General features: G+C 40.5%; 2 protein-coding genes across 2 annotated transcripts in view; both read left to right on the top strand.

The window, feature by feature from the left end:
* Positions 1-6,300: 6,300 nt before the first annotated feature.
* Positions 6,301-14,323, top strand: nod2 (nucleotide-binding oligomerization domain containing 2). Its single transcript, XM_037697578.1, has 10 exons — positions 6,301-6,786; positions 8,382-8,508; positions 11,089-12,865; positions 12,989-13,072; positions 13,165-13,248; positions 13,350-13,433; positions 13,513-13,596; positions 13,765-13,848; positions 13,983-14,066; positions 14,251-14,323. Exons 1-10 carry the CDS (start codon positions 6,301-6,303, stop codon positions 14,321-14,323), a joined length of 2,967 nt encoding a protein of 988 aa, XP_037553506.1.
* Positions 14,324-17,518: 3,195 nt separating this feature from the next.
* The window catches only part of cylda (cylindromatosis (turban tumor syndrome), a), a gene marked incomplete in the record, with an annotated part of 23,030 nt that continues 15,506 nt past the window's right edge, over positions 17,519-25,042 (top strand). The window contains 4 exon segments of the mRNA XM_037697576.1: positions 17,519-18,013; positions 21,822-22,133; positions 23,672-23,777; positions 24,357-24,458. Of these exon segments, the coding sequence (XP_037553504.1) occupies positions 17,522-18,013; positions 21,822-22,133; positions 23,672-23,777; positions 24,357-24,458 (1,012 nt within the window).

Raw genomic sequence — 25,042 nt, 5'->3', positions numbered from 1 at the left:
ATCAAAGGAGAATGTCTGCCACAGTCGTGGTAGACAATAAAGTGTTATCTTATTGAGCATGAATCAGGACATCTACGTTTACCTACATAAGTAAACACTTAATTCAACACATATTTTAGAGAGCATGGCACAACAAGAAATAGCGCACACTCCGCTTCTCTCATGGATCCTAACCCACGCCCCGTGCGCCCGGTCAACAACTGCCGGCACTGACGTAGAGCTAAGCTAGCGGTGTGCAATACAGACACGCTAGCTAAGATATGGACGTAGTGCTCCCCTTCTTTCATGCATCCTACCCCCCTCCCATGATGAACAACTGCCGGTGTAGCGCTAAGCTTGTGCGCAACACAGAGGTCTCCCCCCTCCTCCTCCTGCCCCGTCGACAAAAACCCAAAAGAGCTGAGTGCCCTGCCAAGCCAAATGACCTTGGGGAAACACTGCATGCGGCGTGGTGAGTTGTAACCAGAAAACCCGGAGTGGATTTTTAATGGTTTGAGTATTCTCCTATTAATCAAGTGGAATGGATTTGTTCACATAGCAATAGAAACAGCGCTGGGTGAACTAATATTTCATGGTAAATGTGTGTAAACATTCTTCCCCTGAGAACAAACAATCAAATTGTCTCCCCAAACACTCTTTTATCCTGAACTGGAGAGATGCCGGTGAACCGTATCTGTGACCCCTGAGGTCACAGAGGCAACAGCTCTAACCACTGCTCCACCATGTCATAAATATTGTTTTTTCTTGTACACAAGTCTTTTTAGTATTATAAAAGAAGTCTGATTCGCCATTAAACATGCATTTCGTTCCTCAAGTTCAAAAATTACTTTTTTAGGATGGAAAAAAAGTGGCATACAACAAATACCACAGCAAATACAGTAAAGGCTGTTCTTGTTATACTTTATGTACTGAAGACTTTATTGTCCAACTTCTGCAAATTCAAAATCTGCTACCTGGACTTTTAGTGACTGACTCCAGACCTTTAGAGATAGCAAATGAATAAAACAAGGCTCCAGAAAGTTGCATTGGTTTTTAGTAGATCATTGGTGCTCTTTCTTTTAGCAACATCAAAGGCAGGCGCCGCTCTTTGATGTGGCAGCATGCTGTTTAAGGTACAGACTGAATGGAGAGATGTCAAGCTGCAAGGTGCCTCTGTAGTTTATGCTGAGTGCTGCAGAGAGCTGCAGATGAAAGGAGCAAACAGAGTTTGATAATGAATGTCCAACAAGTAGGACCCATCACAGACAGCGCACACTCAGCGGGGTGCCTGCTCTAACCTTGAGCTCAGCACCCCAAACCTTGGGCAGACCAGACTCCTTCAACTTGGCTATTCGTGCAAACAGAGGGGCTCTCAGATGTGAGCTTTAATCTTCCTGTCAGTTAAATGCTGATTGACACACACGCCCATACACACATGGTCACGCACACATGCTCCCCTTCTTCGTGCCACTGTGAGAGAGATGTCATCCACTTCATCTGCTAAATACCTCCTTCTCTTTCTCAGAGCAGCCTTTTCTACTACTGTACAGTAGTTCTTTTTTAATGTTTGAGTCAGTTGGTGACTTCAGTCTGTGTTTTTATAGTATTCACGGAGCCTCTTACAGTTATGTTCCCATTAATTTAAAATGAAGTCATCCTATTTTATTGGTTACCTTCTTTGCTCTGGGGAGTACAAAATGACAGGCATTAACTATACAGCAACATTTTTACTTGACATCATTGATGAGTGTGGGACACTGAGAGTGCCAGGGGTAGAAATAAAAATAGGCATGGTTTTATTGTTTGGTAAACAGTACACAAATTCACTCATAGACGTCATTCTGTTAGAGAACAAGCAATAGATCATAGTTTGGGTTTGTTGGAGTTAAAATGATGGATCAATAACTTTCATAGAAAGCACTGGTAAATCACTGAAAAGTAAACACTGCAAGCTAACATTATTCCCACTCAGAGAAGCATGAATAACATTGGTGTGTATATGTGAACCTGCAGAAGGGAAACCAACTACTTGGTGCAAAAACACAAAAGTTTTCATCAATTTTGATGTAACACTACATGTGCGATGCTTGCAGTTGAGCCTGGTATCGGGATTGCCAGATAAACATGAATACATTTTTTGCACCCTCCTTTTCTGTGCACATATTCACCAAACACAACACACACCACATCTTACAACCTCCTCCCTCCGAGAATGCACATACTTAGCACATACAGTATATCAGTTTGGGTCACAATGCAATAATTTTAAAGTGACAATGGTTCATCTTTTCTTATCTGGCAACCCTGCCTAGCATGGAAGCTACATCAGATAAATGTAAATGTGCTTTTTTCCATGTTTATTTGCCCCAATAAACATTGAAAAAAACCCTAATGTTTTCCAGAGGTCCTTCTCGTTTAAACAGGGCCTAAGACTCACTAAAATTAAATAATAGGAGATTGGAAAAGCGTTTCTTTGTCTACAGTGTATATTCATATTGCAAGTTATAATAAATCAAAACTATTCAAAACATGTAACGTCTAAAAAAAAATCAAGTCTGTTATAACTGTGACTAATATATAAACTTTTATTGCTTTAAGTCAGATGTGCCACTATTTATCAGTTATTTGTTATTTCTTTCAGTTTTTAGGAACTAGTTTAAACATTAGTAAGTTTTACATATCATCAGTACATTTTTCTTAATAAATAGAACAAATTCATAAAAGTTAAGCTGTGATAATCTTTTCAGAGAAGTTAAGAAATATAAAATAGAATTTCTTCATATGGTCAGGGTTAGTGTTTATGTATGCTGTACATACCACCCTGCCTTGAAACAACATGATGAAAGCATTTTATGTTTGATCATTTTTGTTGATTTCATACATGTGGTTCAAATGAGTTTATGCTGTTACTGTGGAAATTGCTTCCTCCAGTTTGCCTGGCTGCAACAGAAAAATAATAAATAAACGGTTGTAAATTGATTGTGTTTTTCCATGCGCCTCTTTGTGGAGCTACTGACTTTGCCATAAATACAGCTGCAATATTCCCTATACAAAAATCAAAGAATCAGCTCTTACCTCATTTATCAAATCAAACAATGCAGCCCAACAAATTTCAGTCAGGTCATCTGGACTGTTTCTTTTTTTTTGTTGAGACATTTCGTCCTTCATCCAAAGGACTTCATCAGTTCGAGGAGCACAACAAACTCAGTCCCACAAGCAACACACCCGCATAGTGGACCAACTAGTTTGCTGGTGATAAGATGGTTTCTGGGGCCCACCCTCTCCTCTGTCGACTCCTCTGAGGCAGCCATAAGTGGTTCAAAACATCAAAGTTCATCTTATCACCAGCAAACCGGTTGGTCCACTATGTAGGTGTGCTGCTTGTGGGATTCAGTTTGTTGTGGCTCCTCAGATTTATGAAGTCCTTTGGATGAAGGACGAAACATCCCAACAAAGAAAAGACCCATCCAGATGACCTGACTGAACTTTGCTGGATTTTCTATCTGGATTATTGAGCATGAACTTTGATCAAGCAATGTAATGTACAGCAAAGTTCATGCTCAATCATCCAGGTACCAAATCCAATAACGCTCAGTCAGGTCATCTGGACAGCTTCTTTTTTGTAGAGATGTTTCGAAAAGTCTCTACAAAAAAGAAACTGTCCAGATGACCTGACTGAGCATTATTGGAATGTAACATACATACTTCTGGGAGTGCTAGTAAAGTAATCAGCATATATGTATTATACTGTAGTTGTGTACCTGATCTAATATTGAAATCAGGTACGGTTGAGCTTTGTGCACAGAAAATCTGAATTTTTCATTCTTCCACCACAGGATAGAATCTGACACTGTTATGCACTGAGAAAGACAAAACTGTCAGGATGGATGACGTTTCTGTGGCGAATGGCCCAATTTTTATAGAGCCATAAGCAGTGGTGAAGTGACTCCACAGGAAGCAACACTTACTTTCATAAAAACACACAGTAGGTTGATGAGTAAATCTTTTGTTTTTAATGTACAGTATATTTTTGACTACAGCCATTTAACAGATCTGAAACCTGCTCATTAGTCACATTTTCCTGAATGTTTCCTAGTATTCAGAATTTTGGTGTAACAGAAAACAGAAATACTCGAGCATTTCTTTGAAATCATATTTTTTTTATTTTTGTTTTTGACAGTTTGCACATCTTCTTTCTTTTCACCCAAATTTCTTTGGACCTCCTTCTGTCATTCAGATGCTAGAACTCCACCTTGAAGGTTTGTGTAGGATGCCTGACAGAAAGTACTCTGTATTACACTCCCAGAGGTGGAGTCGCCTGTTTCTTAGACAAGAGGAAGAAAAGAAAACTCCTCTTTGAAAGATTGTCTTTGATTACCCCTGTCCATGTGTGTTTGAGGATTCCCCCCCACAGAAATGAAGACGCACTGAAGGCAAATAATAATCTGTTCACAAGCTCAGGAGGGAGCAGGAAGTCCAAAAAGTTATTCTTGTTGTTTTGGTCTGTAAAACAATGCATGATCACATTATGAGCCAGAGACTGGTCTGTGTGCGCAGCATGCTAACTCGGCTGCAGGTTCACTGCCGTGCTCCTTCCATTCAAACTCTGCCGGGCTATTATCATACTCATGATTTTATCATTGCTCATGACAAATCTTCACAAATTAATATGCTTTATTTGATCAACTTCTACTTAAACTGCTGTAACTCACAAAGATACAAAAAGATGGTGGCTGGAGTAACAGGATAAATACAGTTGATACATAAAGGCAGATGATTTCTTAAAGCAGGGGTCTGCAACCTGTGGCTCTGAGGCCACATGCAGCTCTCTGAAGCTTTGACCCAAACTTACAGGAAATTTAATTGTCCTGTTTTTTTTTATCACCACACCAGAAAAGGCTTGTTTTGGCTTTTATGTCAATTTTCTGCAAATGTTTGAGCGACACTATTTTTTTGCTTTATTACTTCGAAATGCAATTTAATTTCTCCTTACATAAAAGACCACACAGGCCTGCGAGTTCAGTGTTTTTGTTTTAATCTAAATGTAGAAACTAGATTACATCATATTTATTTATTTTTTGTCCCTATAAAAATGTCAGTAAATGTTGAAATTCATTATTGTTTAGTAGTTTTAAACCACCAGTTGATCATCACAGTTAAGGTTGCAGACCCCTGCCTAAAAGCAATATATTGACTCACCAATTTTCATGCCTGAATTTTAAACATAGATTTCATCAGAAATCACAGATTCAGAGTTGTTGGGTCAAAACTTGTAAATGATGCTATGTGTGGTCTCGTAGATTAATACAAGATCTTGGAAGTTTGTCCTCAGAGCACGTATTGAGAATGACTCTCAGCTACTTCCTCACTGAATATTAGAATGAAATCTGTTAAACTGAGAAGGTTGAAGCCATTTCTGTGTTGAGTAAAGTCTAATAAGTGTGGCGGCCCTCTTGAAAGGAGTTGACTCTAAAAGCTTATCAGCTGTAGGTGTATATCTAATATTACGTTCTGAAAGTATCGTTAAAATCCATTCGATGGTTTGTGAGATATATAAATCCACACGGTTATAAACATTATTACCCTTTTGTCTTTGACAGTGGGTGATTAATACAAAATGAGCAAAAGAAATTGGATGGAAAATGGAATAAGCAAGTTGTCAAAAGAAAAGGAAATTCCCAGTGCCTGCTTTTTAAAATGCAACAGTTCCATCAAGTGGCTCCAACACCAAACTACACCAAGCATGGTCCTGAAGTTTAACTAATCTTTCTGACTTTTTAGAAATTATTATTCCTCTTTATGACTGTTAGCGAAACTGCACTGGATGGAAGATCTCTTTAAGAGGATGTGGAAACAAGAGCACACCTCAGTAAATAACACTGTTTCTGAGTTGAGCAATTTTCTGTGAAACACTGGAAGTGGGCGTTGTGCCTGCTGCTGCTGGTGGTTCAAGTTTTTACTGAAACATTTCCTTCACTGTCATTATTTCCTCTCTGTTCCACTGGAGGGACTTAGTAACAGAGCAGGTTTCATTTTCTCATTTGGAATGAGGAAGAGCTTTGTTTGATGTATGTGCTCAAATCTTCGTTGAAGGGAGGAGACTTGTGTTGTCGTGAGTGTTATGGTTCAGTTCTGTGTTCATGTTGTTCCTGAGCATTTAAACTTTTTTTTTTTTTTTCCAGTGGGCTGTTTAACCCCAGCTACATGATGGTGTTTGGATGTGTACTTTGCTTGTGGGTGGATTCTTGTGTTTTGTGCTCCTCGAGACAGCAGAAATAGGAGATGAATGGTCACGAGCATGAGAGCTGACATGTGTGAAGCATGTTCACACAGGAGCTGCTGCTGAAACAACGCACAGAGTTTCTCCATGCTCTCTGCGCATGCGGGTCAGCCCAACATCTGGAAAGAGTTCTGGATATTCTGCTGGCCAAGGGTGAACTTGGATGGGAGGACTACCAGAGCATCCAGGTCCCAGGGAGGACCCTGTACTCTAACGCCAGGCAGCTGCTTGACCTGGTGTACACCAAAGGAGCGGACAGCTGTGGGATCTTCATCGCTGCTGTCCAACAGGTCCTACCAGAAGCACAGAGAGGTGGCCTCTCATTTTCAGAACGCCCTTCTTCTTTGGAGGACCAAGAGAACCCCCCGAGTGCATCTGCTGAGGCGCTCGTGGCCCAAAGGCCGAGTCTTGTTTATAAGCTCCAAGGCTGCATCGATGGTGTTCTGGAAGCTCTGGTTGACTCAGGTCAATTTTCCTCAGATGAATGTGATGAGGTGCAGCTGCCTGTTCACACCCCCTCTCAGCAGGTACTGTGAGCAGCCACAAGTTCAGCAAATATAATCATGATTAACTCGATTGTTTGTGTCATTATCACCCACCTTCTGGTGGCAGGTGTTTTATGTCCATGTCTGTGTGCATGGATTTGTAGTTTTTGCGTGTTATGGAAAATATCTCATGAACCAGAGGTCAGATTTTTATGAAACTTTCAAGAAATATGAAGTTTTGGAGCTGCCTCAAATCAAGATGGCCAATACAGCCAACAGAGATATAGAGTTAAAAGTTGATGTGGTAGTAGCTGAGAGTCTTCTGTAATATTTACACTGAGTGCTGCGGCGCTTTCCTTAAAACGTTGTCATTAATTGATGTAAAAGACAAAGTGGGTTAGACTTTCAAAAAAAATTACCACTGATTAAACATCTGCATCTACGTCAACACGTGATTATTTTCAGAGTCAGTGCAGTTCACAGTGATGACAACAGCTAATCAACATTAGTCAACACAAAAGTGAAAGTTAATCAGTTTCACAGATATTAAGCTGAGATAATGTGATAGTAGCTGAGGGTCATTCACAGCACATTGTGCAAATGTAAGATATTCCTTTTTTTAATTTTTATGTTTCATCAAATTAGCTACACCGCCATAATTTTCTAAACACAAAAAGGTCTCCAGCGTGTAATATGCAGTCTCTCCAGAAATGCTTGGTCATTTATTTGGATTTTTTTTTTATATGTGTGTGTATGTATGTAGATATTTTTCATTCAACCTTTATTTATACAGGTTAGTCTCATTGAGTCACAAGGACTCATTTACAAGAGAGATATGTTTTAGACAGACAACATATAAGGTACAGACAATAATTCAACACAAAGCAATAAAAATTAAATAAAAGAAGTAATAAACACAGTCAAATCTAAATACCATATAAAACAAGGTCAAATACTAAAAACAAGAACATATTTGCTTTGACATTTCTATTGACATTATCAAATGTTTAAAATCCCTTGTTTGTATGTATGTATATACACTGTATATACATTATATATATATATATATATATATATATATATATTTATTTATTTATTTATATAGTACACCCCCCCCACACACATTGTTTGTCTGTTTTTCCACTAGAAATCAAACACAGCATCAAGCTATAGTTTAATTTTGTTTTTATCATTTTAATCTGTTTATCTATTTGATAAAATACATTTATGCTATTATGACATCCATGTGCTGCACAACTGCTAATAAATAAATATGACTGCCTAAAGTAGTAACATCTGAAGTTAATTAGTTAATTAGTTAATTAATTAACTATATAGTTAATAAGTTTGTTAAGTCAACCTGAAGGCAGACGGTGCCTCCTGTAGGTCAACATTAAACCGGGGCTTCCCCTGGGAAATATTTCTGCACTTAAACCTGTGAAACTTCCAAGTTTTTATTTTTATTAAACTTTGATTTTTGATTTGCTGAAAAGAAAATAACTTTAAGAGCCTAACTGTGTTTTCATCCTGTAAGTTTGTCTCTGCTCCTGCATAGATATCAAATGCGAACAGTATTTAAACTATTTCCTTCAGTCACAGTGAACTTGTTGTTCTCTTTCAACCCATTTGTGTTTCAGGCAAGGCGTCTGCTTGATCATGTCGGATCCAAAGGTGAGGCAGCAGCCGCGGTTGTTCTGCAGTTTATTCAGCAAAGAAAGGAATTACAAGCCCAAGTGAGCCAGAAGAAACCGACTCCAACCAAAGGTTTGTTGTCTTCAGAGTTTAAAAGCGGTGAAGTTTCACATGATGGGACGGTTCTTTACAATAAAGGATCTGGAAAGGTACTTCAGCATGAAATACCCTGCAGTTGTCAAGGACCTTCTCCCCCCAGACAAATATGCTCGTATATTTGATTTTATTACCACTGTGGTGTTTGTGTAAGCTGCATTTTACTGTTGAAACTGCTAAGGCTTTGGTAAACATTGGATAAATGAGTTGATGATTTACAAGAGAGGAAACGAGGAAAATAAACTGTTGTTACACTTTATTGTTCAAATATTTTGTGAGATGTTGCATCATTTCACATTTACTAAAATGAAACCACGTGAAATGTTAAAAGTGAGAAATTGCTTTTTTGTGCAGCTATTATAAAACCCAGCAGACATGTAAAATGTGACCCAATCTTCACTGTTTGTAAAACAACTGAGGCCAAATCACTCATTCATTCTTTAATCTGTACGGCAAAAGTTGTCGATTAAGAGTGAAATTTTATATTTTCTAAATTGTATTGGATCTATAAAGAAGTACAAAATAGATTTAAATCATGTAAAATTCCTCAAACGTTTACTTGAGTATAGTACATTAAGAAAATTAGTTTTTGTCATGATTGTGATAAAAATTGTGATATTCTTGTCAGCGTTATAACCAATGAACATTTTCAGATTAATTTGTGGGAACTCTCCCTCGTGTAGAATAGTAAAGTTGCCTTGGCTGTCTTGTTAAATACATACTTACTTAGAGAATATAAACAGTGTGTGAAGGTATTGTTTTCAGTTTTAATAAATATTAAAATAATTGTGGTAAATGCACCAAAGCAAAACTAAACAAAACATAATAAGTTTGCAAAATGCTAAGAATTAAAAAAATATATATTACAGCAATGACACTGAAAATGAAACATAAAAAAAAAATATTCCATAGTTTATTTAGCCAACATTTGACAGTTTTTAGAAATTAGGTGAGTAGGAAAATGAAGATGCAGCATTCAAACTTTATTTATACAAGTTAGTCTCATTGAGCCTCGGGGGCTTATTTACAAGAGAGACCTGTTTTAAACAAAGAGTGATGACATCAGTAGACGATCATAAAAGAAAGCATACAAACTGAGAAGGACAAATGAAAGAAAATTGTATTAAAAACATGAAACAAAAACAGCTAGGTTGTAAGGCAATGTAGAATACTAAAACCAGGAACATGTCTTCATTGGTTTGTGCCATGAACTTAGCAGATGTTTGAAGTCACTTAGAGAGGTCAAGGTTGAGAGCTTCAGATCTTTTTACAAGATATTCCAGGAAACAGGAGCGGAGTAGGAGAAGGCCCTTTTGTGGTTTGCCTAATTGGCAGCAACTTTTGCCTGTCCAGGTAAAAAGATAAGGGATACAGGAAGACCCAACTTGTTGATTTTATCAAGTTATTACAAAGAAATTTCAACCTGAAGTTCCAGGTACAAAATTTAAAAAAACTAAGCCTCAAAGTTCATGCTCAATAATCCAGGGTGAAAATTCAACAAAGTTCAGTCAGGTCGTCCAAACAGTTTCTTTTTTAGTTGAAACGTTTCGTCCTTCATACAAAGGACTTCGTCAGGCCGAGGAGCCACAACAAACTCAGTCCCACAAGCAGCACACACCCATAGTGGACCAACCAGTTTGCTGGTGATAAGATGGTTTCTGGGGCTCACCCTCTCCCCCATCAACTCCTCTGAGGCAGCCATAGCCTCATAGGATTATTGAGCATGAACTTTGATGTTTTGAACCACTTATGGCTGCCTCAGAGGAGTTGATGGTGGAGATGGTGGACTCCAGAAACCATCTTATCACCAGCAAACTGGTTGGTCCACTATGTGAGTGTGCTGCTTGTGGGACTCAGTTTGTTTGTGGCTGATGAAGTCCTTCGGATGAAGGATGAAATGGTTAAAAAAAAAAAGAAACCATCCAGATGACCTGACTTAACGTTGTTAAAAAATTAAGATTGTCAGGGAGTGTCCATATGAACATATCAGTCAGACATACTGTAGGTAAAGCAAACCAGTCTCATCATAATAAGCAGGTCCTGACATCAAACTGTGAACAGATGTGTACTTTACAGCCTCCTAACGAGGACATCTCAAGAAGACCAAGGTCCTTTTTTAACGCCTTGACCCACAATTGAGTGTTTCTCTTAAGCTCCCATTTATCTTTTTTAGTACCCAGGTTATTCAAAATATTCTTCAATACAAGCGTTTTTCAGTTAAGCAACTATGTTATGTTTTTTAATGGAAATTATATATTCATTAAAAAAAACAGATGTGATATATCAGCCAACTGCTGCAGGGATGTCTAACCATCAGCATTGGCTGTCAAAAAATCTGTTCGACCTCTAATCCTCACTGCTTATATAATAAACACAAGTAAATGTTAAAAGAAATCTAAAGCAGTTTTTTGTTTTGATCACATATTTTAGTGCTTTCATTTTACTTAGCTGTTTTTTTATTTATCTTTTTTTTTTTTGCACCAGAAGATTATTTCACAAAACTTATTAAAAAATGAACTTAGTTTATCTTTTCTGTATTATCTCCTTTTTTCTTAGAGTTTTTGAAATACAAGAAGAAGTTGCGCAGCTCTGTGTCAGCACAGTCCTGCTTTCTGAGTACTTATGGAGGGACCAACCACACGGCCCTGGATGACATCTTCACTGAAGTCCAGCTGGAACTTCCTCACACCGGAGCTGGCGTCCACAGAGCTTTGGGCTTGGAGGACATCGTTGGGCCAGTGGGGACAGTGAATGAGGATGCAGACACTGTTCTGGTGTCTGGGGAGGCAGGCAGTGGGAAAAGCACCCTCCTTCAGAAGCTACAATTGCTTTGGGCTCAGGGGGCCGCCCTTCAGGACTTTGTCCTTCTGTTCCCATTCAGCTGTCGCAGGCTGAACTCAGAGGACCGGGAGCTGTCTGTTCAAGAACTGCTGTTTGAGCACTGCTGCTGGCCAGACAGGGAGCAGGAGGAGATCTTCCAGTTCATACTGGACAACCCTCATTGTATCCTCTTCACCTTTGATGGCCTGGATGAACTGAAGCAGAGCTTTTTTGATGAACACAGACTCTGCTGCCCCACCCAACGTGCACCTGTGAATCTACTGTTGTTTAACCTAATCCAGGGCTCTCTATTGAAGGGGGTCAGGAAGGTGGTCACTAGTCGTCCAGAGGCAGTAGGACCTGGGTTAAAAAAGCACCTTTGCAAAGAGGTCCTCTTGAAAGGCTTTTCCCCATCAAGCATTGATTGCTTTGTGAGAAGACATCAGAGAGATGCCGATGTAGCAGTTAAGGTCTTAGAGTCCCTACATGCAAACACAGCTTTACTTGGACTGTGTCACAGTCCAGTTCTCTGCTGCATAGTCTCACAGTGTCACAGGGAGCTGCTTGGATGTGGAGAAGGAAGCCCACAAACCATCACAGATGTGTATGTAATGATCTTACAGCACTTCTTCCAGCGTCACAGCACGGCAAAGCGTACCATAGGAGGCTGGCTGCAAGAGAACCTAAGAACTGTCTTACGTCTTGGCCAGCTTGCCTTTAAAGGGATAGCCACCACCTGTTATATCTTTTCAGACACAGATCTGGAAATATATGGCGTAACTGAAAAGGATGTTTGCATGAGCTTTCTCATACAAAGCAAAGACATGTCCCTAGGTCACAGCAAACACTACGAGTTCCTTCACGTGACAATGCAATGCTTCTTTGCTGCTCTCTTCATTGTCCTGTCGAGTCACCATGACGGTTCAACTATTCTTAAGCTTTTTGAGCTGCAGGACATGATGGACACCGGTCTTAGCAGTACGTGCTTCAAAGCCTGCCTTCCTTCAAGCAATAAAGAGGAGAATGTCTCAGAGGAACGTGCTACTGCAGCAGAAACCCCAAATTTGCAGATCACAGCCACCTTTGTGTCTGGATTACTGTCCCAGCGCCTTCAAAAGCTGTGGTTCCACTGCTGCTCAAGTGCTGTGGTGGAGAAGAAGAGTCGACAGGTGGAAAGATGTGTCTCCAAAGGCATGCAGAAGCACTTCAGGTCCATCCCTCGACCTGTTCAGGGGGAGAAGAAAAGCATGCACGCAATGCCCGGGTTCGTCTGGCTCATCAAATGCATCTATGAGATGCAGGAGAGCAGGATAGCTAAAGATGTCACGAGTAAGCTGCAGGTGGACCACTTGAAGTTGACATACTGCAACATTGGACCGGTGGAGTGCACTGCACTCACGTACGTGCTCCAGCATTTGAAGAAACCCGTGGGTCTCCAGCTGGACAACAACTCAGTCGGTGATGTTGGAGTGGAGCAGCTGCTTCCCTGCATGCACATTTGTAACTCCTTGTAGTGAGTGTGGTGTTTTATACACTTTCAGATCAAATTTTGATCATTTCCATATTTTTGTTGTCGTAATTAGGTTGGTAATAATTGTCAGGATCTTTATGGTTGAACATGTTATTCATTTGTCAGTCTCAGAAACAATAACATTACAGATGAGGGCATCCACAAACTCATCACGAAAGTGATCCAGTGTGACAACTTCCAGAAAATTGCGTAAGTATTGCCAAGACAGTTACTTTCTCTACTGTAAATCTACAAATGAAATACCTGCATAAATGTTGCACAGTCATACTGTTTCTGTGCAGGCTTTTCAACAACAGACTGACCGACGCTTGCACACAGCACATGTCTCATCTCTTGACGAACAAACAGAATTTCCTGTCACTGAGGTCAGCGCACAGTTATTAGAAGTGGCACCGACACGAGACTGTGGTGTAAACTATGCATGTGCAACGTGATAGAAAAACAGAAACTTTTTTTTATCTTTAAGGCTGGGCAACAACAATATTACTGCAGAAGGAGCAAAGCAGCTGGCAGTGGGACTGAAACAGAATCATTCACTGCAGTTTTTAGGGTGAATATTTTACTGCAAAAAATTGCATGCACTGAGTTATTTTTGTGTATCAAATGACAATTTTTTCTTGTTTCTAAAGGCTCTGGGGCAATAAGATCGAGGATGCAGGAGCAGAAGCCATTGCGAGTGCTTTAGAAAGCAGTACATCTCTGTTGTGGCTCAGGTAATATTTGACATTAAAAAACACTTTGAAATAACAACATATTATGCTTCTTATATGTGAGGATGTTGCACCATTTGTAAAATATGTTTTTAGAAATTATAATATGCACCTATCAGTTGTGTTTTCCATAATCATACAAGTAATGTATAAACGCAAATGCAATGGCAGCCTGGTAGGTAATGGTGTGGGTGATGCAGGAGCACGTGCTCTCTCAGCCGTCATCAGGAACTGCGTCTCGCTGGAGGAACTTTGGTGAGTCTCGGAGAGAAGCTTTACTGCAAATTACTAATGCACGTTAGATTTGCATGAACATATTGGCTTTTCACAAGATGAGCAATATGTGCAGTGGTGCATAAGCTCTTTCTCCTTTTTATTTTCTGTGAAAGGTTGACAGAGAACTGCATAACCAGGACAGGGGTGGAGTATCTCATTAAAGCCATAAAGCAGAACTCACATGTGAAGTCAGTATGGTAGGTGCTACAAGGAGAGCCCTGTAGTCAAATTCCTTTTTTAGGCGTTTGCATTCAATCTGGGAGTAATGTGTGAGTGTGAGAACTGCATTTTGTTTTTTGGGCTTTGAACCCTCATTTATGATCGTCTACCCTGCCTGTTCATTATAACAAAAGTTTAATTTATGTATTTTTTCCCTTGTAGGCTGAAAAACAACAACCTCAGTCTGGAGGAGGTTGAGGAAATGAAACAAATCGAACCCAAACTGATTTTTTGACTTGAAAAACATAATTGAAGGACTTTGCATTATATTATAGCTGCAACTATTTATTATGGGAAATATTGAATAATAAAAATATTCAGTGTGTGAAATATAAGAACAGTTGTTTTTTAATTCTATTTGTACAAAAAATGGTTCAAAAATATACACAAAACATTTGTCTTTGCATTGTTTTTTTTTCTATAATCTGGACATCGCACCATAACATCACAAACATTATATATTTTTTTACTTTTCATAAAAATAAAACAAGATAGCTCTTGCATTTTCTAAAGAAAGAGACTGTGGGTAAAAGCTACACTAGAGGTCTAGCAGTCCTCTTACTAAGAAAAAAAAAATCATTTAAAAACATGAATAATATGTGATTTGTGATTTAGTTTTGGTCACCTACATTATTAAAAATCACAGTTAAAAATAAATCCTCAAAATCATCAGAAATAGTGCCACAATGATTTTTGTACATCCTTCACGCAGACCATATCTCCTCACATAGATTTAGACTTTTCTGATATAAAGGCAACGATAAATATTTTAATAACATCATATCCAGAGTGTACAGGAGGCAAATAGTCCCATAACTGTACAAGAGGAAATTAATACTTTTAGTAGAATTCCATTCAGCATATATATACATGTGTATTAAACAATAATTTGCCTATTTTTTTAAATATGATCACTGCAGACACTAACAGAGAAGCCTTTTTGCATTCAAAGCTCATAAGCTACTGTTTTTATTGGGGCTTTTTTTTTTCTTAAGGACCATAATTTTAAAAATCTTCCACCACTGCATGCAGCTGACAAACAGACGGCGTTCACCTGCGCTTCAACCAAACTGTTTTCCTGCCATCGGTGGGAAAACCCCTCAGAGTGGGACTTGATGATGGACGTAACAAATAGCCAATCAGAGCTCGAGGAAACAGCGACTGACCAATGGATGTCGGAGAGCGCGATGACGTCACACGTTCTCCGTGGCTAAAGTCGTCTCCTGTAAATAATACATGTATGCATTGAGTGTTTATTATTTCACGTATTTTCGCGTGGAACAGGCCATCTAAATGCAGTTAGTACAAGTTAAATATGGCGGAAGTCTTCTGCCTGTCTTCTTCCTGCTGACCAGCTCGCACTGCTAACTTTAGCGTGCTTAGGACGATAGCATTAGCTAGCCTCTTTAGCTAATGAGAGCTTAAAACGGGAGGAATATATCATGTCTTTGGACGCTTGTTTCTGACCGAGATGATCTGTCAGTCATCTGTGTCCTCCAAGTGAGCTGACTCATATCGAAGGTAAGCTGTCCATCTCTCTGACAATGAATGTGAATGACAGTCGGTGCATTTTTGAGCCAGTTTCCTCTGTAAAAGGGCCTCTGAGTGACAGCTGCTGCCTGGTGACACGACGCTGCTGTTGCTCTCAAAAATTAGAATATCGTGGAGAAAGTTCAGTATTTTTTGTCAGTCCTTTCAGAAAGTGAAACTCATATATTACATAGATTCATTACACACAAAGTTAAATATTTCAAGCCTTCATTTTTTTAAAATTTAGATGATTATTGCTTACAAATGATGAAAAACCAAACTTCAGTGTCTCAGAAACTTGGATTATTGTGAAGAGGTTCAATATTGTAATCTCCTGGTGTCGCACTCTAATCAGCTGATTAACTCCTAGACATGAACTGCAAATGTCACATTCCTCAAGTCCAGACACTCCTGAGCTAGAAACATCAGAAGCGTCTTACCTGCTGAGGAGACAAAGAACTGGACTGTTGCTCAGTGGTCCAATGTCCTCTTTTCAGATGAAATTTAAATTCTGCATATTATTTGGAAACCAAAGTCCCAGAGTCTGGAGGAAATGTGGAGAGGCACAGAGTCCACAAGGAAACGCACTTCATGCTTCCTTCTGCTGACGAGCTTTATGGAGATGCTGATTTCATTTTCCAGCAGGACTTGGCTCCTGCACACAGGTACCAAAAGCTGACTATGTAATATTCTAATTTTCTGAGACACTGATTTTTTTTTTCTTTTCATTATTTGCAAATCATGATCATCAAAATTACAAGAAACAAAGGCTTTAAGCATTCCACTGTTTAATGAATCTATGTAATGAGTTTCACGTTCTGAAATGATTGACAAAAAATAAACTTTTCACAATATTGTAATATTTTGAGATGCATCTGTAGTTGTTAAGGAAATTTTACATTTAAAAAGAGCCATAACAGTGCTTTGTGGTTGTCACTTGGATGACAATGCTTAAAAAAATGAAATTGGACCATGCATGTCATATTCAATGCATTTTGTATTGTCTTGTATTTTATTCCTGCAAGGCTAAAACCTTTACCATATGAAATAGGCTGTAATTCATACAGATGCTCCATTCCTTCTCTAACAACACGTTAATTGGGCCAGAGTTGTTTGTCACTTTTCTATTGTCATGCTTGAAACAATAGACGGATATGGACTGGGTGCAGAAGCTGTCTGAGGCGTGATGTGGGGAAATCCACAGGGTTGGAACTAGTCCTGTCCTGTGTGTGTCAGAATAGGTCAGATGTCTACTGAATTAGTAATTACAAGTAATTACACCAAATCTTACTAAAATAGGGGCTGCTGTGCAGGCATAATGACCTGGCTGTTGAGAGAGGGGCTATCAAGAGCCTTTTTGTTTGATGAAAGGATAAAAGTCAAACTGGATCACAGGATTGTCCGTTAAAAATGTTCAGTCCAGCAGTTTTACAGCAGAATATTGAATTATTCTGATATATGCTCATGTATTAAGACACAAGTCTCATTTAAAACAAATTTAAATAAATACTTATTCCTCATATACATATGAATCAAAAGCAGTAATTGTGAATTTTGATGTTTACTTTGTTTAGCATTTTGATGCCTTGTGGTTGAATAAAACACTTTATTTTCCAAAATGCAACAAGATGTAGCCATCAAGTGACACAGGTTACACAGTCTTAACATTTAATTTGTGAAAATGTCGTTTGTGGGTTGTTTTGCGATTTCTTGTTCATCTGAATAACTGGCAGATCATTTTAGATAACACAGATTCATGACTTTTTCCACAAAACCTCTATGTATAATTATTTTTTGAGCGGTAGCACAAAAAGTTTTTGAAAGAGTCATGCATTTTCTTTTTTTTTTTTTTTTTCCAGACCTCTGGTCAAGCTTGCCTTGGCCTCCTGCCTGCCATGCAGCCATGAGCTCTGCCTTGTGGAGCCAGGAGAAGCCCAGTGGGGGCTTCAGGGAGGACTGGCGCTTCTACATGGTCATGAAGGAATGCGCTGTGGAGAAGCCTGCCCAGAAGACCCTGAGGATTCCTCGTGGCAGCCTTGGCCAGGCCTGCCAGGAGCGCAACAGCCTGGGACGACCACTTCCGCCATGTAAGGGCAAGAAAAGTCTCCGGATCCTGGACCAGACCAACGTGGTACTGAGCCTGGATGAGCGGGACGTCTTGGAGCTGGATGAGAAGTTGGCTGAGCTGCTGTTCCCCATTACCAACTGTGAGGAGCGATACGCTCTGCTGTACGACACGTCACGGCTGGAGCGAGTCCGAGACATCGACTGTGGTTCTAAAGTGCGAGTCCAGCTGCGCTCGGGGGATAAACCTCTGCCTGGTGTAGTCCGCTTCAAAGGCTCCCTGCTCCCTGACCGAGCCCTGTCTGGAATTTGGTTTGGAGTGGAGCTGCTGGTGAGAATTCTCTCTATAATATTTTCACCTTATTCATGTATGTATTTATTTATTAAAAATGTATTTATAAACAATGATGTTATTTGCATGATGCATATAATTTGCATTATATTTCCATGATGCAATAAATGTAATGCTAAGAATAGTTTTTATCAGGATCCATCCATCCATCCATCCATCCATTATCTTTACCCGCTTATTCCATTTTGGGTCACGGGGGTCGCCGGTGCCCATGTCCAGCAATCACTGTGCGAGGGGCGGGGTACACCCTGGACGGGTCGCAAGTCCATCACAGGGCCAAATAGAGACAAACGAGACAAACAACCATTCACTCTCTCACTCACACCTAGGAACAATTTAGTTACCAATTAGCTTAACATGCATGTTTTAGTCTGTGGGAGGAAACCAGAGTACTTGGGGAAAACCCAAGCATGCACAGCGAGAACATGCAAACTCCACCCAGAAAGGCCTCCAGCCAGGATTCGAACTGGGGCGACCTGCTCGCTGAGAGGCAGCAGCTCAACAAACAGTGCCACCGTGCTGCCCTACCTATGTAAAACAGATTTGGGAATTTTGAAATGCAAAAAAAATAAAAGTAGTTCCCAAGTTTTGAAGATCTCTTCACACTGGAGTCTGGTTGCTTTGCAAGTTTTTATTGAAGTGGTTTTTTTGGTTGCGAGATGGTCCAACCTTTGGATTCAGTAAGAATAATGTAGGTTCTTTCATGGTCGTGGAACATTGGACCAACTCTTGACCTTTGTTGGGGTCGTCGAGGGGGCATGAGAGGTTGGCCACCTAGTCTAAATATGTTTTCTAACCTTGGAGAAGGCATTCGGCTGTTTTCCTTAAGGTGCACATTGAAGGATGCTCCATGAGTATGACGTTGGGGTCCATTCATGGTTATAGTTTAGAGTTTGCTTCACATTGCTGGCAGTAAGTCTGACTCATTCAGGGTGGGAGTTGGACTCTGCCAGGTCTGCCCTTTGTCTCCAATTCTGTTCATTACTTTTATGGACAGAAGTTTTCAGTGCATTCAGGGGGCCGAAGGAGTCCGGTTCAGAGAATTCCATTTCTGCAATTTGTGAGTAATGTGGTCTTGTTGATGTCATCGTGTCATGATCTCCATCTCTTACCGGAGCTGAGCGTGAAATGGCTGGGATGAGAATCAGCAACTCCAAATCTGAGGCCATGGTCCTCGGTCAGAAAAGGGTGGATTGCCCTTTCTAGGTTGAGAGTGAGGTGCTGTCTCAAATGGAAGAGTTCAAGTACTTTTGGATTTTGTTCATGAATGAGGGAAGAATGGAGTCTGAGACTTTTGGTGCAGCTTCTGCAGTATTGTAAACTCTGTGCCTGTGTGTTGTGGTAAAAAGGAAGCTGGGCTGCAAGGCAAAGCTCTGTTTACTGGTCGCTCTATGCTCCTACCTTCACTAAAGGTCACGAACTTTGGGTAGGGACCAAAAGGACTAGATTGGGAATACAAGCAGTTGAATGAGTTTCCTCCACATGTCCTTATAGATGGGGTGAAAGTTCAGTTATCTGCAAGAGACTCAAGTTTAGCTGCTTTTATTCCACATTAAAAGAAGTCAGTTGAGGTGTTTCAGGCATTTGGTAAGAATGTCCCCTGGACACCTGGATGTTTTTTGGTTGTATCCAGAAAACCTCCCAGGACACAAAGACCCAAGACACACTATATTTCTCAGCTGGCCAGGGAACACTGTGGAAGACTCCCAGAAGAACGGGAAGAGGTGGCTGGGGAAAGCAATGTCTTGGGCCTCCCATCTTAAGCTGCTGCTACCATGATCCAGTGTTTCCTCTACTATTATACAAGTGGGGCACCCCGCTCCACCAACATAATAGAGCGCCCTTCTACCAAACCCCACCCCCACACCAAACCACCTGTCAGCACTGACGTAACGCTAAACTAGCGGCTCACAATGCAAGTGTGCTAGCTAAAGACGGCGTCTTCCCTCATGCTGAACCCTCACGCTGAACGCACCCCCGCCTCTCGAAAACTGTTGGTACAAACAGTGCACGACTCAGATGTGTGTCTGTCTCCCCCCACCCAAAAAAACCAACAAAACAAAAAAGTGTCGGTTCAGACAGCACGTGGCTGAGATGTGTCTCTTGTCTCTCTCCTTTCCCACACCCTGCTCTAAAACTGTTGGTTTAAACAGCACGCTGCACAGTCACCCCCCCACCCCCACCCCCAACAAAAATCATGGACGAGATGAGCACCCCGCCATGGCAAGTTATCTAGGGGAAACACTGATGATCCAACTCCAGTACAAGAGAAAGATGCTGGATGGATGGAGGATGGATGGATGGATGGATGGATGGATGGATGGATGTTTTGTGGCCATTTTGCACTCCTATATTGTTTTTCTGTTTCAGTGGTAGTACAAGGTAGCATTGAGAAAATTTGTAATGGATCAATGGATTTGTAATTGGTCAATTAAGAGATGGGAAGTTTGCGATGGTCATCATTGTTTGTTCCCATACAGTGGTGAAATTACTTCTTTGCATTTAAACCATCGCACCTGGGATACACCCAGGTGGAGCAGTGGGCAGCTATGTAAGCACCCAGAGAGCAATTAGGGATTAGGTGTCTTGCTCAGAGACACCACGACATGTGGGAATGGCTGGGAGTCGAACCGCGACTTTCTGGCCCCAAGTTGGCTGCCCTACCTCTACCTCATCTTGGCCCCATTTTTTTTTTAATAAAAAATGTGTCTTGGGAAAAACAATTCCATTAAAAAAAAAAAAACTTTATATAAACAGTTTCACAGAGGTCAAAAACAGTGCTGCAGATGTCAAAGGAAAAGCTCAATATTCAAATTTGAAACATGTTTGCAATAAAAGTGTCAAATGTCTCTTAGGGCATCTCATATGTTATGTTATTAGTTTTAACAAATAATTAAATGAACTGTTTAATTGACTTTTATTGTTTGATGCCGGTCTTAAAGTAAAATTTAGGCTATAATACATTAATGAAAAAAGTATGTTTCTTTAAAACACACTGTATTATCATCAGTGCATGTTTCCATGCAATGACAAAATGTGTGCTCTGCATTTTACCAATCGCACGTGAAATACACCCAAGTTGAGAAGTGGGCAACAGTTAGGGATTAGGTGTCTTGCTCAAGGGCACCATGACATGTGGGCATGGCAGGGAATTGCTCTGCGACTTTCTGGTCCCAAGTCGGCTGCTCTACCAGTGCTCCACAGATGCTAGTTTATGAACCATATGAAATCTGAACATAACTAGTGTTGTGGCTGGTGTGAATGTCAGCAAATATTATTGTTTCATTTCTGCTGAAATCCTCTCAACACCAAATCTAAATGGTTGATGTCATGCTATTTATTCTGGACTGTGTGTACAGTTCAGTAAGTACTGAAATACAAAGGGTTGCTTATTTCAGCACAATGTTGTGTTTATGCTTAGCCCAGTTGTATTCCTGTGTGGGCTGATGGAAGTAAAGCAGTCACACTGCAGCTCAGCAAAAGGCCATAAGGGCCTGCATGTAAGAAAAGCTACACAACATGTTTCAGTCCAGTTTGTGAGCACATCCACTGTTTATATTAGACGATGAATGCACTTACTGTGGCAGTAAGTCCAGTCATATCCCTGCTGCAGTAATCGATCAGATGCTCTCTCAGCTCCAGGTTGTTGACTACTTCCTGAAGATTGCTGAGCTGGCAGCCTCACTACCATACCAGCTTTATTATGATAATAAATTGCTTATATCTCTTGCTGCTGTTCTGTCTCTAAACAGTTTTGATTTTCTCGTCGCTACTTTCTTTCTTGCAGGAGGAAGGTCGGGGCCAGGGATTCACGGAGGGCTCCTACCAGGGCCGCCAGCTTTTCCGCTGCGAGGATGAGTGCGGTGTGTTTGTGGCCCTGGACAAGCTGGAGCTCTGGGAGGATGACGACGACGAATCTTTGGGCCAGCTGGAGGTGGAACACGTCAGGCTGGTGGAAGACGATCAGGATTATCCTCCTCTAGAGATCAACTCTCGGGTTGTCGTGCAGACCAGAGAGGGACCTGAGAGAGGCACCATCATTTTCTGTGACCTGCTGCCGGGCAATGAGAGCCTGGGCTACTATGTGGGGGTTGACATGGTAAGTATGGCTCTTTTTAAATAAGGGATTTTACATCGTATTTTAAATTCAGACAGACCAAGCAATAAATTGTGGTGCAATAATGGTTTTGAACAGCTGGTTAAATGAAATAATAATTTATCACCTTGAAACGCAAAAAACCCTTATTTTGTCTGAACCAAGTTATCATACTTCAAATGAACAAATGGTATGGAGGCATGTTAGCATAAAACTGGCACTGGCAGTATTATTTATGTATATATACAATCAAAAAAGAACCCCCCCCCCCCCCGTATATCCTCTTTTAGTTTTAAGAGTTAACAAATCTGAACTTTAAAAAAATGCCTGTATTTTTTTCTCCATAGGTTTTTACATTAAATGAAAATGAACAATAATGCATCACATATTACACGGTGTCATTATTATTTGACAAAAAGCCCATGTGAAAAAGTCTTTTTTAGAGTTCACCGATAATGATGGATGAGGCTATCATGTCATGTGTCCTGTAATGTTTTCCTCTGTATCTGTATGTGGTGTGTCCCAGTCAAGCTGGAAACAATCCAACACAGCAAACCTCATGAGCGTGAACACTCATTTGTTGTTGATTCTATAAAGGATGACATGCTCTCAGTTTTTCACACTTCGACATGAGCTCCTGCAGTTGTCTTTCAGTTTTTTTTTTCAATCAAGGGTTGACTAATTTACTGTACTGAGGCACCAGTGTGACTGATGAAACACTGTCGCACATTGCGCATGTAAATAATGTGTTAAATTGAAGTGTATGTGATTAGATCAGTAACTTCTCCACGAACATTCCCTTTTGTTACCAAAGCTATGAATGTGTCTAGGTTGGCTGCTCGATTTAGCATTTTGTCTTGAAGAATTTCTCTCCTCAGACTTGTTGAATCACATTTTCTCTCATTACTTGCTTTTTGTTTTAATTTTAATGACCAGTCGTGTAGAAGTTGAATTGGATCTCAGTAGTCTGTAGCTATGGCTACTGTTTTGAGGCGGCAGTATTGGAGTCCTAGTGTGATTAAAATGCATAACTGAGGCATTTGACTGCTGATCGTTAGCAGCAGCAGCTGCATCGGCAGCCCACTCAGAGCCTCCCACATAAAGGCAAGGCAGTCACGTGGGGAGTGAGGTAAAGACTTAGTGCTGTATGACCCAACAGCATGGCATGAGGCCAGCAGCGAGCTGAGGAGAGCCCAATGCTCTGCCTCACTCTGCGTCCAGCCTCGCCCTGCCTGCACTTGCTAGTGGCACTGGCATCAAGCTCATCTTGGTCTGCCCATCTGGAGAGGAATCTTTGATTTCCATCTGAGGCAGAAAAACAACAAGGAGCTTTAAAGAGGGAGGACCTGAGCTAGAAGATGTCTTATTTTGGTTTTTGGACGAGATAAACAGTTTGGATCATCATAGGACAAAGGATAAAACTTGGTTAAGACACTTGACTTCACCAAACATCAGAAAGTGCACTTGTGGCACCAACGGCAGCATTACTGTGACGAGAAGTGTCTGAAAGCTTTACAAGGTTCTCATGTCAACTCTTTCAGGACAATCCAATCGGGGGTTGGGATGGTGTGTTTGAAGGGAAGCTGCTGTGTAATTTTGCCAGTTTGGAGCACACTCGACTTGTTCCCATCTGTGACGTAATGCCAGGTAAGTCGCCTCGTCTTTGTCCGCCGTTTGTCCAGGGCGTCTCGGTCGTTCAAACTTTTTTTTTTTTAATTCCTGAAATCATTTAGCTGTTCTCCCACTAGCAGCACTGAGCTGGCTCCTGAGCTGCCTGAGTTTGTGTTCTGCTTGTGGCGGGAACAGAGAGCCTTTTGTGGTGACGGCTCGCTTGTTTTTGAAAGTCAAGTGAGATACTCTGGCTCTGTGTTCTCCACAGTGGCACACTAATATGTCTCTGTGCTGCTGCCCACTTTCTTCAGACATTCAGAAAATTTAGCACCAAACTTGTCATTCTGCAGTGTGCATAAAGTATATTTCACCACTAAACAACTATTAAAAATATTAAAGTGATTTTGAATATATTTTCTAATATGTCATGCCCTGCTGTAAATGTTTTCGTTACTTTGAGTTCAATACAGTTTGAACCTTTAGTCAGGCGCTGAAGTCTTACATGCTTTACTCGTACATCTATAGAAGTTTTCTTGAAGAAATGAAAGGTTCAGAGACTTCATCCTGTTTAAATACGTGGTTTTGTGCTTTTAACGTGGCTGCATTTCTGTACAGAATACTCCATGCAGGACCAAAGGCTGCAAAAGCACAGTTTTGCCCCCAGAGGCGGCAGTAGCGACAAGTTGTCCTCTGGCCAAAGCAAACCAAAGATCAAAGGTACAGCATTGCTGTTTTAATGCTAAGCTAACTGATGTTTTCACAGTTAATGTGAGACTCTTTAATTTTTATTTTTTTAAGGGACTTTTCCATGAAATTATTCTGCTTTTGACTTTTAAACTATATACAGTGCCTTGCGAAAGTATTCGGCCCCCTTGAACTTTTCAACTTTTTGCCACATTTCAGGCTTCAAACATAAATATATAAAATAAATTTTTTTTGTGAAGAATCAACAACAAGTGGGACACTATCGTGAAGTGGAATGAAATTTATTGGATGTGTCAAACTTTTTTAACAAATAAAAAACTGAAAAGTGGAGCGTGCAATATTATTTGGCCCCCTTGCGTTAATACTTTGTAGCGCCGCCTTTTGCTGCAGTTCCAGCTGCAAGTCTCTTGGGGTATGTCTCTATCAGTTTTGCACATGGAGACACTGAAATTCTTGCCCATTCTTTCTTGCAAAACAGCTCGAGCTCAGTGAGGTTGGATGGAGAGTGTTTGTGAACAGCAGTCTTCAGCTCTTTCCACAGATTCTTGATTGGATTCAGGTCTGGATTTTGACTTGGCCATTCCAACACCTGGATA

This window comes from Nematolebias whitei, chromosome 2 (genome assembly GCF_014905685.2).
Source record: "Nematolebias whitei isolate Nwh7 chromosome 2, NemWhi1, whole genome shotgun sequence".
Classification (NCBI taxonomy): Eukaryota; Metazoa; Chordata; class Actinopteri; order Cyprinodontiformes; family Rivulidae; genus Nematolebias; species Nematolebias whitei.
The sequence above is the reverse complement of the archived record's forward strand: the minus strand, read 5'-3'. Positions and strand labels throughout refer to the sequence as shown.